The sequence below is a fragment of the Phocoena sinus genome, chromosome 5 (genome assembly GCF_008692025.1).
Source record: "Phocoena sinus isolate mPhoSin1 chromosome 5, mPhoSin1.pri, whole genome shotgun sequence".
NCBI lineage: Eukaryota > Metazoa > Chordata > Mammalia > Artiodactyla > Phocoenidae > Phocoena > Phocoena sinus.
This window is the reverse complement of record NC_045767.1, coordinates 36,197,663-36,215,838: the sequence shown is the minus strand read 5'-3', so window position 1 is coordinate 36,215,838 and position 18,176 is coordinate 36,197,663. Positions and strand designations below refer to the sequence as shown.

At 33.9% G+C, this 18,176-nt stretch overlaps 1 protein-coding gene across 8 annotated transcripts in view; it reads right to left on the bottom strand.

The window, feature by feature from the left end:
- CENPE (centromere protein E) overlaps positions 1–18,176 on the bottom strand; it is a 73,759-nt gene that overhangs the window by 41,340 nt on the left and 14,243 nt on the right. For 6 of the 8 annotated variants that reach the window (XM_032633363.1, XM_032633356.1, XM_032633362.1 and 3 more), the window contains 13 exons: positions 17,126–17,245; positions 16,094–16,252; positions 11,703–11,847; positions 10,950–11,038; positions 10,176–10,343; positions 6,340–6,414; positions 6,001–6,120; positions 4,018–4,140; positions 3,771–3,936; positions 3,230–3,384; positions 2,420–2,734; positions 2,034–2,306; positions 1,721–1,879 (listed from right to left, as the gene is read on the bottom strand). In XM_032633363.1, the coding sequence (XP_032489254.1) occupies positions 1,721–1,879; positions 2,034–2,306; positions 2,420–2,734; positions 3,230–3,384; positions 3,771–3,936; positions 4,018–4,140; positions 6,001–6,120; positions 6,340–6,414; positions 10,176–10,343; positions 10,950–11,038; positions 11,703–11,847; positions 16,094–16,252; positions 17,126–17,224 (2,046 nt within the window). In that variant the 5' untranslated portion in view covers positions 17,225–17,245. The remainder of the gene's footprint in view (positions 1–1,720; positions 1,880–2,033; positions 2,307–2,419; positions 2,735–3,229; positions 3,385–3,770; positions 3,937–4,017; positions 4,141–6,000; positions 6,121–6,339; positions 6,415–10,175; positions 10,344–10,949; positions 11,039–11,702; positions 11,848–16,093; positions 16,253–17,125; positions 17,246–18,176) is intronic. The other 2 variants (XM_032633364.1, XM_032633358.1) reach the window with 1 other exon arrangement.

The following is an 18,176-nucleotide window of genomic DNA, read 5'->3' as shown; positions in this document are numbered from 1 at the left end:
AAGCCTGCATCTTTACTCCTAAACAAAGGAATATACACAAAGACAAAGCAGATGGAGAGGAAGTATTCTATAATGATGCCCAAGGTACATTTCAAAACTGAACTCAGCCTAGGAAGTATTTCAGCTACCATGGTTATGAGTAAAATCTAATTTCTGTTGAGACACACTAGAGAAATTGCATTTCCAAAGAGACACATCAAGCAGGACTGAAAACGGGTACTCCAAGGGATTCCTGATAGACCTACTTAATGGAGTTCTGTGGTACCCAGATGAACAGAGGGCCCCAGGAAATTCCCAGACCCACTCTTTTATCTACATGGGTGATTCCAGCATGAGCAAGGTTATCACAAGAACAAGGTGATCTCAGACTTCCAGCCCAGGTTTCAAGATCTCTAATGAACAGAATGGCCCCAGAGAATCCCATCAGACTCTTTTATCACCATGGACACTTCTAGCATGAACATAATACTACAGGAGCCAGTTGGTCCCAGTGAGTATAACTCTTCCTTTCCCTCACTTCTCCTCTACTGCTTCCTTCTCATGGGGCCCTATGATCGCATTTTTCATTTGTTTAAAAGCAGCTATACATTGTTGTATCTTATTCTAAAAAAAAACTGTTCAAAAAACCTTCCCCCTGTGAAAGTAGAAGTTATAAATTTCAAATCAAGGTCAAGAACCTTTGGCCCATGGTTGATCCAAATTATAGATAAGCTGAGAACACAAGATAATAGTGGAAGTGAAAATGCTTTTCTAGGAGAGAAGGACTCAATAATAGGGAGAGAGAAGAGAAAGCTCATTTTCCAAGGCAGGAATATTGTGTGCCTGGGTAAAGGGGGAAAAAAGAAGCTAATTAGACTATATCAAAATTTAAAGCTTCTGTGCAAAAAAGGACAAAATCAGCAGAATGAAAAGGCAACCTATGAAATGGGAGGAAATACTGGCAAATCGTATAACTGATAAAGGGTTAACAACCAGAAAAATACACAGAACTCTTACAACTCAACAACAACAATAAACCAATTTAAAAATGGGAAAAACTTGAACAGACATTTCTGCAAAGAAGATAAACATATAGCTTACAAGCAGTCTGTGATATTTTGTTATGGCAGCCTTAGCAGACTAATACACCTCCCTTTAAAAAGTCACCATTAGCATCCTAGTTTTTCTTATATATAATTGAATAACTAGTTAAGTAGTTTTTCTCCTAAGGTCTCAGGACAAAATGAACCATTTTACCTAGAATGAATTATTAAGGCAAGATTTAAGCACCTAATAGTAAAATTATGGTCCAAACCCTAAAAATAGACACAAATACGATACATACATTGATTCTATAGCAAACTCTAAACAAATACAGTATACAAAATCCAACATAAAACAAATATTTTAGCCATAATTAATAATAAGCACTGAATCTTTCTTACATTCTTAGGATTCAGAGGGGCTTTTAAAGATGTGTAAATTACAATAGGCCTTAGAAAAGTATCAGCTCAAAGTCCGAACTAGTGTTTTTTTGTCTTTTCCTTTTCAAATTGATTGTAAGCAGTTATATTTGCAGTTATTTCAAAGACATGAGACTTACGCGTGTAAATTATTCTGAGCTATTACCACTGTGAATAATAAGTAAGATTGAGATTACTGTTCTGCACTTAAGTGTTTGAGGTTAAGGAGAAAGCTCATATACAAGCATATAAAAACTTTGAACAGAAACACCCCTTACCTTCTCCTGAAATTCATCCTCAGTTTCTCCTAAGTTGTCCTCTATATGCAAATTCTTGGAAGTTTCCTCAGAAATTTTCATTTTTAGTGTGTTAATCGTTTCTTGGTGTTGTCTCAAAGACTCAAGAGCATTTCGTAGTTGTGCCTGGGTGTCTATATTCTTTGTCAGAGAAATAGAAAATAATTTCCATTAGAATGTGAAACAATGAAAATAATTTTATAGCTATTGCTTGATCATAAATAATAAATGATGGCTCCTGTAATGTTTTTAAAGAGGCTCTGAGATTTCAAAGTTTAATCAGTCAAAACCTTACCATGTTTATAGTATCCTGAATGTCAGTTTTGAGTTGGTCCCTCTCAATTTGCAGGCTCTCTTGGAGTTGTTTTTGATCATCCTTTTCTTGGGTTAAGGTTTTTACTTCTACTAAGGTTTGTTGAAGTTTCTCAGTAAGCAGTGTTTTCTCCTTTTCTACAGTGTGCAGCCTAGAATCTCTACTTTCTAATTGTTGCTTCAGCTCTTCCACTTCTTTTAACCTTTTTTGATTCTCAGTTGTTTTCTGCTGAAGTTCTTGGGTTTTGTGAGAGAGCTTTAAGATAAGAAAAAGTAAATGTGAAAAGCAGAGTATTCTGCGACATACACATGGAAGCCAAACCCCATTAAGACTAAAGATCATTTCCCTAGAGGGTGTCTTGTACCAACCTCTGTCTTCAAAGCATCCAAATTTAAACCAAGTTCTTGAGCTTCTTTAGAGAGATTTCCTATTTCCTGTTTCAATTTTGCATTCTCTTCAAGGACCATCTTATACTTTTGCTCAAATTCAATATGATGATTTTTAACATCTTGGAATTCTTGATCAGTGCTTTCATAATTCAACTGGGAAGTTGCTAGGTCATTTTTAGTTTTCCCAATTTCTTCAAGTAAATCTTGAATTCTACTTTCCTTATGAGCTACTTCAGAAAACAATTTATCTTTTTCCGATGTTATTATACAGAGCTCTTCAGATTTATCATGTATCTATGGAAAAGAAAGCAAACTTAGCTATGTTAGCAATATATGATCTACTTAAGCAATTTTCAGGAAAAAACTTTCTCTGCCTGACCTCAATTTCAAGACATTGAAATTAAGCAAAGGTTTGACTGAGGAAAGGCAATATTTTTATTGCGACATCTCTTTAACAATATATTATCCTGTTTAACTTTACCTTCCAAGTTTTGATTTCTAATCTCTGGTTCTAGTAAGGATTGCATGGAGAAGGACAGTAGAAACACAATCAGCATGTGCCTTTAATTCCTCACCTATCATTTTAAAGTGTTTTCTAACTTTCTGGTGTAGCAGGCATTTCATGGTTTTTCTTAGAATTTGACTTATATTTCTATTGCTAGCAAATTGAGTCAGGCATTTACAGTCTCTTGGCTGGTACTTTAAAATAAAATATGGCAAAATATTTAAGGCACTATTGCAAAGGTTTTTATTTTAAGGTAAGAGTTGTTGGCTTAAAAAAGTGTTTACCTCCTTCCTTAGCATTTCTACTTCTGAAGGTAAAGATTTCAATTCTGAGAGCAAATTAACTTCTTTGTGCAAAGCTTCATTTTCTTCGACTTCCTTATTCAGTGCTTTCTGGAGATGGGTAATTTTCCTTTCCAATTCCATATTAGACAGTAAATCTAGGAAATTTTTAGTAAGTTAAATAAAACAGCTTGTAGTTGGGTAAATCTAAATTACATACATAGTTAGATTATTTAACCAGATTATATAAAATTTATTAAAGAAAGAGCCAGTGTTGGTAAACAACTCATCCAATTGTTAAATCACCTTGTCCAAGATTGGGTTCAATTTATTTGAAAAATAACTTTTAAACCCTTATGGTTTGAGGTCCAAGGAAACATTTATAAATACAGATACCAAATGACATTAAAACTTCACATTAAGCTATTAAAAACACCAGAGAATAATGGATTTTTAATTACTGCAATATAGTTGCAAAATCTTTTAGGTACATTTCTGTATAAAGTCAGATTTGCAAAGAGATAAGTCTGAAATGATGAAATACCTTTTGGAACTTTGCCATCTATAAGGGAGGTGAGTTTTGTTATTTCATTAAAAGAAGATTGTAATTCTTTCTCCAGATCAACTTGCATTTTCTTTTTCGCCTCCAACTGGCTTTGATATAACTCAATATCATTTTCCATTTGCTTGCATGTACTTGCAAGTTCTTCCTATTGAGAGAAACGCTGCAGATTCACAGAAATGTACTGATCATTGCAACTGTTTTTACAAATATTACAAAAATAACTTACCATTTTTTCTTTCACCTTTAGATTTTCACTTCTGAGAAAGGCTGATTCTCTCTTGGCATCAAGAGCTACAGTTTCAGCATCAAGCAGAGTCTGTTTCATTTGTTTTAAGTCTTCAGTGTTTTCCTATACACGTGACAAAAAGGATTTTGTGAAATCTAACTTTGTTAGAGTTGGAAAAGACTTAACATGTACATGTATGTTATTCCTAACAAATCAAAAATGGTTAAAATATGCGAATTGCCAAATGTATTTTTGGAATAGATTAAAAAATTAACATTTCAAATAGTAAAAATATTTTAGGGAATTCCCTGCATTCTAGTGGTTAGGACTCGGTGCTTTCACCGCTGGGGCCTGCGTTCGATCCCTGGTCAGGGAACTCAGATCCTGCAAGTGGCACAGAGTGACCAAAAAAAAAAAATTTAAAAAATTCTGGCTATATTTTTCAAAAGGATAAAAGCATTGTATAGAAGTACTATAATTCTGTTATTGTTTAAAAAGGTTAACACAATTGTTGCTTAGCTAGCCTCTTAAAGTTTGATATGTATTTTTATTTTAAGTTACTCTCTGCAAAATATGACAGATGAATAGCTAATAGTTAAAATTAAGGATGTTAAATCACAAATAGAAAAGAAAAAGATAAATAATCCAATAGAAAAATAGAGAAAAGATATGAACAGGCAACTCACAGAGGAGAAAATGCAAATGACTGATAAATACATGAAAAAAAATCCACAGTCGGGCTTCCCTGGTGGCGCAGTGGTTGAGAGTCCGCCTGCCGATGCAGGGGACGCGGGTTTGTGCCCCGGTCCGGGAGGATGCCACATGCTGTGGAGTGGCTGGGCCCGTGAGCCATGGCTGCTGGGCCTGCGCGTCCGGAGCAACGGGAGAGGCCACAACAGAGAAAGGCCCGTGTAACGAAAAAAAAAAAAAAAAAAAAAACCACAGTCTCATTTTTAGAAAGAAGTGGCATTTCAACATGACTTGCACTTACATGAATTCAACCATATGTACTTGGCAAAATATTAATGCAAACATGCCTGCATGAATGAATAAATAAATTGGATGAATAAAGAGAAAGAAATAAACAACAATTAAAAAAAATGGGCAATTCTATTTGCCATTCTATCAACAGATACTCCAGGATGATATGAAAGTGCTTTCTTCCCAGGGCCTCAGAACAATGAGAACACTTTTAAAAAGAATCACTTGTCATTAATAGAAGGTAGCAAAAGAGTACTAATAGAAGGTAAGAAAAAGTACTCTGAAAAATTCAAATGAAAACAAAAGAAGAAAAATAGAAACTAGTATTCTAAACTTTCCAGCTAGTAACTGTTGCCTTTTTAAAAAAGTTAAAAACTAGAATCCAACTGATAGTTTCTGAAGTAATCAGGTGGATTGAAAGCAAATAGGAAAAAAAAGTTAATTTCACCATGAGATTCAATACTATTTAATGCCATGATCTTATACCAACTAAAATCACCTACAGCTATAGCTCTGAAAAATATCAAACTGTTAAAACAGTTACATAATTATAATGAGAATGCATTAATATCTATTAATGAAATTAATGAAATTTATGAAATCATGCTCAATTACATGTTTTACAGTTCTAGTTACTAATCAACGGTAAGTGCTTACCTGAAGATATTGACTATACACTTCTGCACTTGTATAAAACAATTGCAAAACATTAAAATTTTTTGAATTACTGATTTTTAATGGAAGCTCATCTCTAACTTACTTACATTCAATCAAAGGATAATATCCTTAACTCTCTATGATTCTTTATCCATAAAATGGCAATGATACTAATAGTGCCTCTCTCATAGGGTTACTGACAGGATTAAATAAAATACTATATTTAGAACAATTAGAACAATGCCTGGCACACAGTAGGCTCAATATAAACATTTGCGATGATGACGATGACAGTATACTACAAATGCCAAAATGATGACATAACAAAATAAACCTGATTTTTACCGATGAGTATGGCAAGTCCATTTCCATACTTTCTGACTTCTGAGAGTCTATGTATTTCTGTAGCTTCTTAATCTGGTCTTCCTTTTCTCTAAGCAGCTCTACTTTTGAACTTAGTACATCCTAAAACAATTAAAGGAGAATGAAACAATTTAATTGGGTTTTAATTCTAAGGAATTAAAAAGAAATTATATTTAATAGTTTAAATTGAGAGTAAAATTCAAAACTTTGATATTTAAAGAATATAATTCCTTCTATTTTCTGAAATATGCTCAATTACATATGATATATGTTTTATAGTTTTTGTTCCTTATCAATAGAAATACCAACATAAATGCTCACCTCAAGATCTTGATTATACACTTCTGCATGCTTAACTAAATTCTTTAAGTTGGAAATTTCATGAATTAGTTGCATCTGTAAGAGCATGTGAACAGGCAACAGAGCAAACCAATAGTTAATAAAGCAAAAAAAAAAAAAAAAAAAGATAGCATTCATTCACCGCTTTAGAATCACCCAACACAATAAGAAAGACTGGGAGATCAGTCTAGTTCAACTACCAGAGATCAACCGTTCAAGCTACTGCAATGAAGCACCTCATTATTTAAAAATAAATAAATAACTAAAACCCAAACTCAACCAACCAAACAAAAAAAATCCCCAAACCCCACAAAACAAGCAAATAAGAAAAAAGCCTAAGCATGACCCCCAAAACAGTTATGTCATGTTAATAAAGCTACAATAAGGTCAAAAGCAAATTAGTACCCACCACTGTATAAGATAGAGTGGTAATCAAACCTTTATAAAAAACATACTTTAAATAGATTTTTGTTTATTCTATAAGATTTTTGTTTATTCTATAAGATTTTTTTCTCTTCCCATAAATTATCCACCTAGCTTTATACTGGCATACTTTTTAATGAGTTGTGACTTGGAATTTAGGTTTGGATTATGACAGTTTTATGTGGTACCTTTCTAATATTATTATAAGAAAATAGTAATATTTTCTTCACCAAAGCTAAAGAGATATGTATGGCATTATCAACTATTACCTTGCTGGTTTATTCTACAGGAAATACTGGAAAGATGATGTTATTGCTTTATATTGTTCAACTGTCTAAAAGTATAAAGAATACTTAAAGATACAAGTACTTCTATTAAAGTTTCCTTTTTATCAAAATATCTGTAGCATTAAATATTTGAGTACCAGAAACTTCTGTGTTCAAAAGAAGTAAACTACAGCTTAACAAAGATAAACATAATTACCCTGAGAATTATTTAATCATTATCAGATGAGTCCTTAAAGAGTAAAAGGAAATTCTAGCCAAATGTAAGGGACTTACAAAAATAGCACCTTGTTTAAATAATATTTTCTGGATGTCTAATTCAGTCCTGACTAGTTTTAGATTTTAGACTAGTGCTGGTTTGACATTCGTATTTAGGTCGGCATGAGTCAACAGAAATATAATGTGAGCCAAATTTATAATTAAAATTTTTCTAAGAGCCACCTTGAAAAAAAGTAAAAAGAAGCAGGCAGAATTAACTTTAATATAATTTATCTAACCTAATATATGCAAAATATTATATCTTCATCAGTATTAAAAAATTAATGTAATATTGTATATTCTTTTTTTCATACTTAAGTCACTTGAGACCGGCCCCATTCCAAGTGCTCAATTGCCATATGTGATGAGTGGTTACCATTGTTCTGCAAAGTTTTAGACATCTGTATTGATTATAATTTAAATTGGCTCTATCTTTTACCTTTTCTTCTGTTTCTAACTTTTGTGCAAGAAAACCACATTTGTCAGAAATGAAGAACTAAATAATCAACCTTAATCTTTGAAAACATCTAGAAAGGAAAGTTCCCCCACTTCTCATTTGCAATCACTCTTCATTTTAAGTACTGGTTCACACAGAAAAAGATTAAGTCACTTTTGAAAAGAGCTGAGTACACTCTCCCAATGATGTTTAAGATGCAGAGCATAGAGAAAGTACACGATATGATAGGGTTAATCCACTGTTACAAAGAAAATATTGCATATTTCAACTGTAATTTTCAGCAGGTGAAATGAAATAATTAACTTCTTAAACATCTCCAAGTTGTGAAAATTATAAAATTAAATCAAGTTAAAATAGGTAGAGAGATGAAATTTCTCTTGTTCCCTGATCGTGATAATACTTGACCTTGTTTATTCCTTTCTCTAAAATTACTATTTAAACATCTTATATTACTGTATCCCCACTTGAAAATTATCCACAGCTTTAGTGATTTTTGACAAAACCCTTAGGAAACTAGGGCAATGGCCACATGTTCTAAGGCCGTAATATGACCTTTACTCCGTTTTGGTTAAACTTTTCCCCAAAATGTAGGTTTCAGAACATATTTTGTTACATACACCTACACTTGTATTTGTAGTTTAACATGAAATACATATTGTAAAACTGTCTTTGAACAGAGTAAGTTTATATTACTTAAACTTTTAGGTTACCTCACAGAACCTAGAATTTCAATGTGTGTCCAAGTAAAAGTAAAGAGAATAGGATTATTTTCCCCCTTAACTGTAAAAAGAAAAAAAAAAATCGAGATGTGAGATTCAAGGTATATATTCTGTGTTATTTTGTAATCTCTTCATGTGAGTCAATTCAGTGAGCTTTGATTTTAATAATTAATTGAATGTATAAGTGATGTCAGAAAAATTAGAGAAATTACTGCTACACATATGCCCAAAGGTAATTTTATACCGTATTTTTTATAAGATATATACAAAAAAATTAGGTGAGATTTTGGAGTTAGAAGGGGACTTGGCAAGCTCCCGATCTAACTTCAAAGAGGAAGATACACAAAAACGTAAGCCCTGAGAGATGTGATGACTTGCTCAAAGGCTTGCCAATAATTCGTGACAGGCTCAAATCTGTGGTGAGCTAATAAACAGCAGAACTAGGGCTTCATTCCAGGTAGTTTGCTCCAGAGACCGTGCTCTTAACCACAACACTAGAGCATCCCCTCTCAATAAAACCGTTTATGAAGTCTACTGTTCTTTTCATGAAGTTTTACATTCTGTGAATTCACAAATTTTAAAACAAATTAAACGAAAGTCTGTAGAGAAGTTATAGACTTTTTCCTCTCAGGATATAATACCTATGAAATGTAGGAGTAAATGTAATTTGTAGGTAGAACAGAAATAATAGTTTTGGCACAGAATTTTTTTTTCTTTTTAAAAAAGAAAAGTAGGTGAGAAACTTTGATACTGAGGAAAAGGAACTGTGTCCCTTTGGGCTCTCCATACAGAAATAAGTAGCTGCAAATTAACTCATGTTTTACCTACATCAAAACATCAGCTCTTATTTTTGAGGGGATTCGTGGATCACATCACAAGTCTGATAACAGCTATGGATTCTTACTCCACAAAACTGAATATGCACTCCAAAATTCTATAGAATAATTTCATAGGGTCTATGAACTCTAGGTTAAAGACTCTCCACACTAAGAAATTGCTTGAATTCTTCTGGACAGTTACCAAGTCCCCAAAGTCTGATGGTTTATGGATTACATTCTCTTAAAATGTAGCCTAATACTACACACTTGAAAAATTTAAGTGATCCATTTCATTTCTAAAAATTCCATTAAAATTATTTAGTATTATACTAATTTTCACAGTAACTTTCTTATATGGAAAAAGAAATGTGCAAAATTAGCTTCCCTAGCTATTCTAATGTTCTAGCTATTTAGGAAAATATTTTCTAAAGAAAACAAAATCCATTAATAGGTAGTATCCATATATAAAACATTCAGCAACATATTAAAATTCATGTCGGTCTCAGTAGGAAATGGCTACGTTCTAGGCAGGACTTCTGATATGTTAATAAATTAAATATTTTAATACACAAATTATAAGGAAATAACTTCTTCAAGACAAATCCATCAATAGGCACATTCACCAAACCTTCCTAAAGATGTTCTTAATTTCTTCTTCTTGTGCATAAGCACAAGTGAAACAAATATGATTCAACTCTTTTAAAATAGAAATAAATTATTTCTCAAATTCTCTAAATTGTGTATACATATGGAAAATGGTTGGATCCCCAATATCTCAACCTTAGAAATACCCTTAAGAGAATGATACTTCATTTAAATGTGTGGTTTTAGTTTAGTTTCATATTTCTACATCCTTTACCTCGTGATCTTTCTCTGCTTTTCTTTCTAGAGCCTCAAATTCATCCAAATCATTCTTTTCTTTTAATTTCAATTCCATTTCTTCATTTTCTCTTCTTAGTTGTTCATAGTCTAACACCAGATTATCATAGTTTGCACGAAGTGAACTCAATTCACTTTCTAAGTTTTCCTATTGCAAACAAAACCAAATTTTCAAGTCAGAGAGAATTCCAATCATATATTGTTTGTTTCCTTAACAAAATTTGGATTAACCAAATAATTAATTTAACCTTGAATCGTTTGTTGGTTTAGGCCATTTTCTTCTTCAATAACTTTTTAATGGTCTAGCTTGATCCAGAGTAAGATAAAGGATCTGCATTTTGGTAAATTAGCTAACTTAGAATAGAAGACGACTATTTTGAAAGGGTTAAAAATTTAAAAAAAAATCATAAACAAATGCTCTGTCTGTGTCTGACTAGAAAAGTTGAGTCAGAAGTAGGAGGTAGCGCTCATAATGGGATACAGATCCTTAAGCTCCTTAGTAATAAAGCTGATAATTTAACTCTCCACCGGTCTGACTACTATATTATTTCTCAGGTAGCTCTGAATCTAGGAAATGAAACTGAGGGATTATTTATTGACCTTTAAAACTCTAGTGGCCTTAATTAGAAGCAAAACTGTTACTGAAATTAAGTCAGAGCTAGAAATGTGTTACAACAACAACAATAAACCCCGATAACAAATGAATTTAAAAAAGAGTAAAAGGATAATACTCTGTAAAATACATTTAAGTTACCTGACTTAGTAGCTTTGTTGCTGGATTCCACTCTATCTCAGTTAATGTATCAAGAGTGTTACTGAAAATATCAGACTCTGAACAGACAGCTATAATTAGAGGGAAAAGAAATTTATCCATAAACTTGTTATTAAGTTTCTTAAAACTCAAAGATAAAAAAAAAATCTGATCAGAGCTAATAAACTCAAATTAGCTAATATGTGCTCACAGTATGATCATAGCCAAGAATACATTAACAATAAATGTGATCATTTAAATTATTATGTCAATTAAGATTACTGGTTAGAATGAGTGATAACATACAGGGGTCCTTAATACAATATAGGTAAAAAGGACAAATTCTAAATTTGAGATTTGATTACTTTAAGTAGATTTAAAAATGCCCCCAAAAATATTTATAACTATGTTGGAGACATAATTTTGAAACGGATTCCTGTGTAAACGCCATCCTTTCAAGGTTAGCAGAGTTTAAGGCTGATGTTTGTTATATGGATACTAATTTAACTGGATAATGATTAGAATAAAAACATGTGTTTCAACTATAATGCATTATTCTTAAGAAATCTAGAAATAGAGAAAGTCATGAACTTTCACTTTCTTAAAATTACTTATTTTTATCATTATCTCCATTGTAATTACACCTAAAATACATACATTTTATTTAAATGTGTTTATCACATTAATTGAGTTATAAATAAAGTCTCTCTTTATAGGGATGTTTTTATAATTAAAAGTAATTGAAAAAGTACTCACATTCATCAATTTCTCCTAAAGTTACAGCAGCCTTATGTGTTTTTGTTGTTACATTCACTGGCATATTGAATTCATTTACATAGTTTGAGTCCTTCATTTTGTTAATTTTGCCAAGGCACCAAGTAACTCTTCGTTTTTTTTTAGCCTGAAGAGAAAGAAATCAGAATTACCTCACACAGATCTGGGCTCAACATCTTAAAACAAGGGAACTAGTTTCCATTTTAAAAAACCATTGGGATTTTCCTGGTGGTCCACCTTCCAATGCAGGGGACGCAGGTTCGATCGCTGGTTGGGAAACTAAGATCCCACATGCCGCAGGGCAACTAAGCCTGTGCCACAACTACTGAGCTCCTGCGCCTCAACTAGAGAGCTCCCACGCTGCAAACTACAGAGCCCACGTGTTCTGGAGCCCACACTCCACAACTAGAGAGAGAAAACCTGTGGCCACTAGACAGAAGCACTGCAACAAAGAGCCCACGAGCGGCAACAAAAGATCCTGCATGCCTCCGTGAAGATCCTGTGTGTCGAAACTAAGACCCGATGCAGCCAAAATAAATAAATAAAAACAAACAAACAAACAAACCCAAAACAAACAAACAAAAAACCCCATCAACTTGGCAGAATGTTTACTAAATCTACTTTAATATCTTACCAGTTTAAGGATAACCTGAGATAAGAAAACATATTCAAACTTTTCAAACCAGTATTTAACCCCATAATAAATTTGATGAAACTACTATTTAAATTACATATTTTATTAGGTTTACTTATAAGCTTTTCTGGAATGTAACTGAAAGGAATCGGCTGACTCTCAACTCTTCAAGTAACCTGGGGGTATACGGAAGGGACAGCTGTTGCTGCCCCCTTAGAGCTACCAAAAGCACATTTGGGTGCCCAGTTCTGTTTCCCTCAGTTATCTGTTCATCTGTCATCTTCCCTAGCTCCTTCCTCTTAGCTGTACGAATGCTCAAGCCTATTTATCTGCTTTTGAGTTTTAAAGAAAACAATCCCTTGCCTCCTCACTTCTCTCTAGCTACCATTTTCTTTTAGTTTCTACATTGTCTTCTTCCTCATCATCTATCTACTTCTTCCTCATCCCTTCAGGGGCATTTCTGTCTCCTGATTCTTATCCCACCCAGCTAGCTGTCTTCATCTCTCATTCTGCTTTGCTGGTTTCTCTTCCCCTGCCCACTTCTTAAGGGTTTGTGTCTTTCCATATTTCACAGCTAGCATTTTTCTCTTGTGTCTCTACTAGTACAAGCATTATCTCATCTTATTTGATCCTCTCAACAATCCTCTATTACTACATCCATTTTATAGTTGAGCTGGGTGTCCAGAAAGTTTGGAGAGCTGAGTAGAGTCATACAGCCAACTGGAAGCTGAGCCCATGCCTGTTAACTTCAGAGCCTATCCACCAACCATTCTACTGCGTTGCCTGTCAACATTATCTGCTGTCCCCAGAATATTCTGCACGCTTTCATGCCTCTACCACATACTACCCTTTTGCTTGAAATAGCCAGCCCTTTCCACAGCCTGCTCTGCAAAAACCTAGTTGTATATACATGTTTGACTCCAAAGACCTTCACCTCAACTCCACGTGCTCCCAAAGCCACTCCTGGACCTTGTCATTATCTCAAACTCATAAACCCAGACCTGCTCTTAGTACAGTGGCTATCCTCCACTTTCTTGATCCAGTTAATCCCATTAGTTACTTAGCTTACAAGGTACCTTATTTTATTCCTGTTTTTCTCTTCCTATCATAGATTCCATAGATCATCACTTCAACCATGTTTTTGGGTCAACAGCCTCAAATTATTTGACCCAATCTGTTCCCCAAACCTGTTCCAACACAGTGTACACACAGATGGATTACACTGTCTTTTAAGACTTTATCAGCCTCCTGAACACTGCCAGGGCATACAGTCAGAAGACTGGCTGCCACCATCACCTGGGGCCTTAATGCTTCCCAGTAAGACTCCTTTCCTCCTCGTTGGCTTTCTTTTCTATTCCCTATAAAGGCTATACTATTTCAAACTCTTAGCATTGTCTATGAACTTGTGTCTCCACCATCTCCTGCTATCACAGCAGAAAAATTAAACTTCCTACTTCAGAAAGACAATAAAAGCCTAAACTTACAAAAGCATTACCTGAACTGATGCCTATCCTTTCCTCTGTCCTTGTTATCATGAATAGATGTTTCTCCTTCTAAGGCCAGACCCTTCTACTGTATTCAAGATCCCATCCCTTTGGGTCATCTCAACCCACTGCAAGGTGGCTTTCACTACCAACACATAACTCAAAATTGCTTTTGCAAATGAGCTTCTTATTTCTAAATCCAAAGCATTTTTATCTATGTGTATCTTATTTAACTTCTCAGCAGAATGTGACACTGCTGACCACTACCTCTCTGAAATACTCTGTTCCCTTGGTTACCACATTCAGCTGGTTTCCTTCTAAATTCTGAGCTAAACATGGGTTCCTTCAGGGATTCTTCTTTACTGCCTTTACCTAAAAAGTTGTTGTTTCATGGGGTTTTGTGTTTGACTCTCTGTTTTTTCCATTTTCGACATGCTTCCAGAGCAAGCTCACCCATTCCCAGGACTCTAAATTGGATCTGCAGTAGTTAATGCCAAATTGATACCTCCATGTCAGACCTTTCACATTTTCGACTGCCTGACATCTTAAAATGGAGACGTCCTGAATCAAACACTGAGCAGCTCCACTGCTCTTCATTCAGTGTTCCTCAACTCAGTGAATATGCTACCAGCTACCCAGAAAGCCTAGTAATGCCAGCAAGTCATTATGGATACCTCCTTCTCCCTTTCCCTGCCTCTTGTGTCTACATAATCACAAAATCCTGTTGAGTCTACCTCCCAAATAGCTCTCCAGTTTATCCAATTTCTTCCACCTCCAGAGCCACAATCATTGCAGAGGCCCACTCTATCTGATGCACATAACAGCCTCACCTTCCCAAAATGCAATTCCGATTATGTCCCATACAAGGCTTTTCCTTGTCCTTAGCCTAATACAACATTCAAGTCCTTCACTGAGGTTTTAAAATGCTCCTGCCACCAGAAAGTCCAAGAAATATACTGTTTTCCCACAATTTTAAGCTTCTGTACATTTAAGTGTCTTCCTGAAACACCATTCCTTACGCCTTCCACTGGGCTATTTCCTACTCATCACTCAGTCAACAAATTGATCTAGAGCATCTTCTAAATACTTAGAATGGTGACCTGAACATAATGTCTATTAATAATTATCTTAATAGTATATATTTATTGAGGATTTGCTGAGCAGAAAGTATAGTGTTAAGCATGTACTGTATGTTACCTCACTTAATTCTCACAACAATCCCATGAGGTGGGGATCAAGCTATAGATCACAGATAAGGAAACTGCAGCAAAGCGTATTTGAGAAATTGCCCAAGGTCAAGTGTTAGGAACTGACAGAACAGGGATTCAAACCCAGGTAGTTCAAATCCAGAGGCTGTCCTCTTAAGAAAATATCTGTTGGATAAATAAATCCCTACTCTAGTAAAAACAAAAACCACAAAAACTGGAAGCCAGAATTTTGATCAGTATGTTGATCTATATTCTAGATCAATTTCCTGATACTAATATTTCTGTTTCTTTAAACAGAAAATATTCCCACATACTCTAGACATCTGTGGTTTCCAATCTCTAATTAATTTTATTTGAAGTTCTTAAGAAGCATATTGTAAATAGATTCCTTGAATATACTCTAGACTCTAAACCATGAAAGACTCCAAATAGCCAAAACAATCTTGAGAAAGAAGAGCAAAGCTGGAGGCATCACGCTTCCTGATTTCAAACTGTATTACAAAGCTATAGCAATCAAAACAATATGTATGATAGTGCCATAAAAACAGACACATAGACAAATGAAACAGAATAGAGAGCTCAGAAATAAACCCTACACATATATGATCAATTAATTTACAACAAAGGAACCAGGAAGATACAATAGGGAAAGGACAGTCTGTTCAGTAAATGATGTTGGAAAAACTGGACAGCCATATGCAAAAGAACGAAACTGGGCCACTATCTTACACTATACACAAAAATCAACTCAAACTGATTAAAGACGTGAATGTTAACACCTGAAACCATAAAACTCCTAGAAGAAAATATAGGTGGTACGCTTGAATCCTTGAATTAGGACCTCTACATTAGGGATCAGTATTTTTTAATAAACCTCTTCTCTTAGGTGTTTTGTTGCTATATAGGTAAATAGCAACACAAAAGTTCTGGGTTTCTTGAATACACTGTATCAAAAGATAAGAAATGCATAACTATGTAATAAACACATAGGAATACCCGTTCTATTCTCTGTATACCAAGTTTAAGTTGCCATCTTTTAAATTTTACCTTTAATTCCTGTTGTGATGTGAGGGAAGAAGAGGTCACCAGCATCCGTGTTAAGTTTTGAATTTTCTCAATCTGCACTTTTTGAAGTAAATCTTTTTCTTCCAAAAGTTGTGCCATTTGGTCTTTTTCCATTGCCTGGGCTCGAGTCTCTAAAGAAACCTACAGAATGTAATATTGGGTTATGTTAATAACAAACGTAGCTAGATTTTAAAACTTCGAAAGTAGCTTAAAAGAACAGAATAGAAATTTGTATGTGAACTAAGAGAATTTTAATTTTATTGAAATAAAATATACCCTACCTGCAGAACACCAATACAGTTACCATAATCAGTAATTTCTCAAACTAAAAATAAAGTCAAATATACATTTCTTCTCATGCCACTATTCTATATGCCATTACAATGCTGTTAAAGCAATTCTATTAGTTGCCTAAAAATATATAAATAGTAGGCAGAGAAGTCAAAAGCAGAGATTTGAATACCTACAGCAAAGGAAGAGATGTTTTCATAAGACTACCATTTGATATTTTAGCTTATTCCTAAAAAGATCACTAAAATGCAAGATTTATATAAAATAGAGGACCATAATAGTTAAAACAAACAATGACAAGTGATTATGCTATCTTATTAGATTGCTATCTCAGGGTTGGAAGAAAAATTCAAGTTAACGTGAAACCAGAGAAAGTAGTTTTAGGTACCTATACATAATCTCTCTTTTTTAACCTAATTCCCTATGTATAATTTGTGACAATTAAAAAAAAAAATTATCTCCACTTGGCCCATTTGAAAATATCAAATTTTCCCCTTTGAAAATGAAAAACAATATCTAAAATAACTTCAAGAAACCAAATCTTTCAGTTTATAGTACATTAAACTAAAATTTTTATGAGTTGATTTCTTCTTAGTTGAAAGCTGTTTTAAATTTAGGTTGCAAAACTCAGATATTGATGACTTAAGAATCTCTGGGTGATTAGGTAGATCTCAATTCTAAATCTGTCCCTACTCTTTATTGAAATACATGGTTCACACATACCTCCTCTAATTGCTTTTTAAGATCCATTATTTCTTTTCTGTATCTTTTCAGGAGAGCTTCATCATTTGATACCTCGTTAACGTAAGGAGTATTCTTCATATGTTTAGCAGTGCTGGCAAACTGGGAAAAAATACAAGAGTGTTATGTGCTCCACACACAAAAATTAAGTAAATTAATAATATTTGGTCTTCTTGTAATTAAGTTTTGTAAAGGAAAATCAGTATTCTTCCCAGGTAGTTTAATACTTTTGAGTACAGAGTGCATTTTATGTCTCTGTAACAATGTCTGTAATGCTCCAGTCAAAAGCCTCTCTCCTTCCTTTGAACGCTATCCTACTTACTAGCTACTTAAGTATTAATCCAAGGCAATCATGTTGGAAGACAGGTCTTATCTTCCCTATAAGACTACATTCTGTGAAGCCAGGGACTCTATTTTCTATCTTTTTTCTCTGACAGTACCTCAACCCAGTGCTCAGTAGCTATTTAAAGCAATGTTTCTTAGAGTATGAGTATCAGAAGTTACTTTAAGTGGGTACATGAAGGTATCCATTATATAAAACATTGAATCCTTCATTGAGACAGCTATTCTACTGACAATTCAATTCCCCCCTACTCACCCCTCTCCTTTTTTAAACATAAAATGCAGGCCTTAGGCTCAGTGCAAAGGCAGGCAACAATTAGCTAGTAGGAATTTAGGAATTATTTTATTATAATCACATACACATGTTTTTTGGGTCACCTTCTATTTGTTGCAAGTGATACTAGTTTTTCATTTACAGAACTGATATAACGTTTCCTTTCATAATCAATTAAGTAAAAAAGTGAGTTTGTAAAAGAAAAATATCAAGTCAATTTCAGTAAAATAGTGTTGGATGTGGCAAAAATTGTGGAGGTGGGATATGAATGATTGAATCTTGGGAAAATTAAGAAATGCTATTTAGCAGACAACACGTAATTTTATTTTAACAGGTAGTTATGTGAATTTAAAAAACTCTACCTATTTTTAGTAGGTAATTTTTCCTTCTTAAAGATGATATCCCCTCCTATTAAGT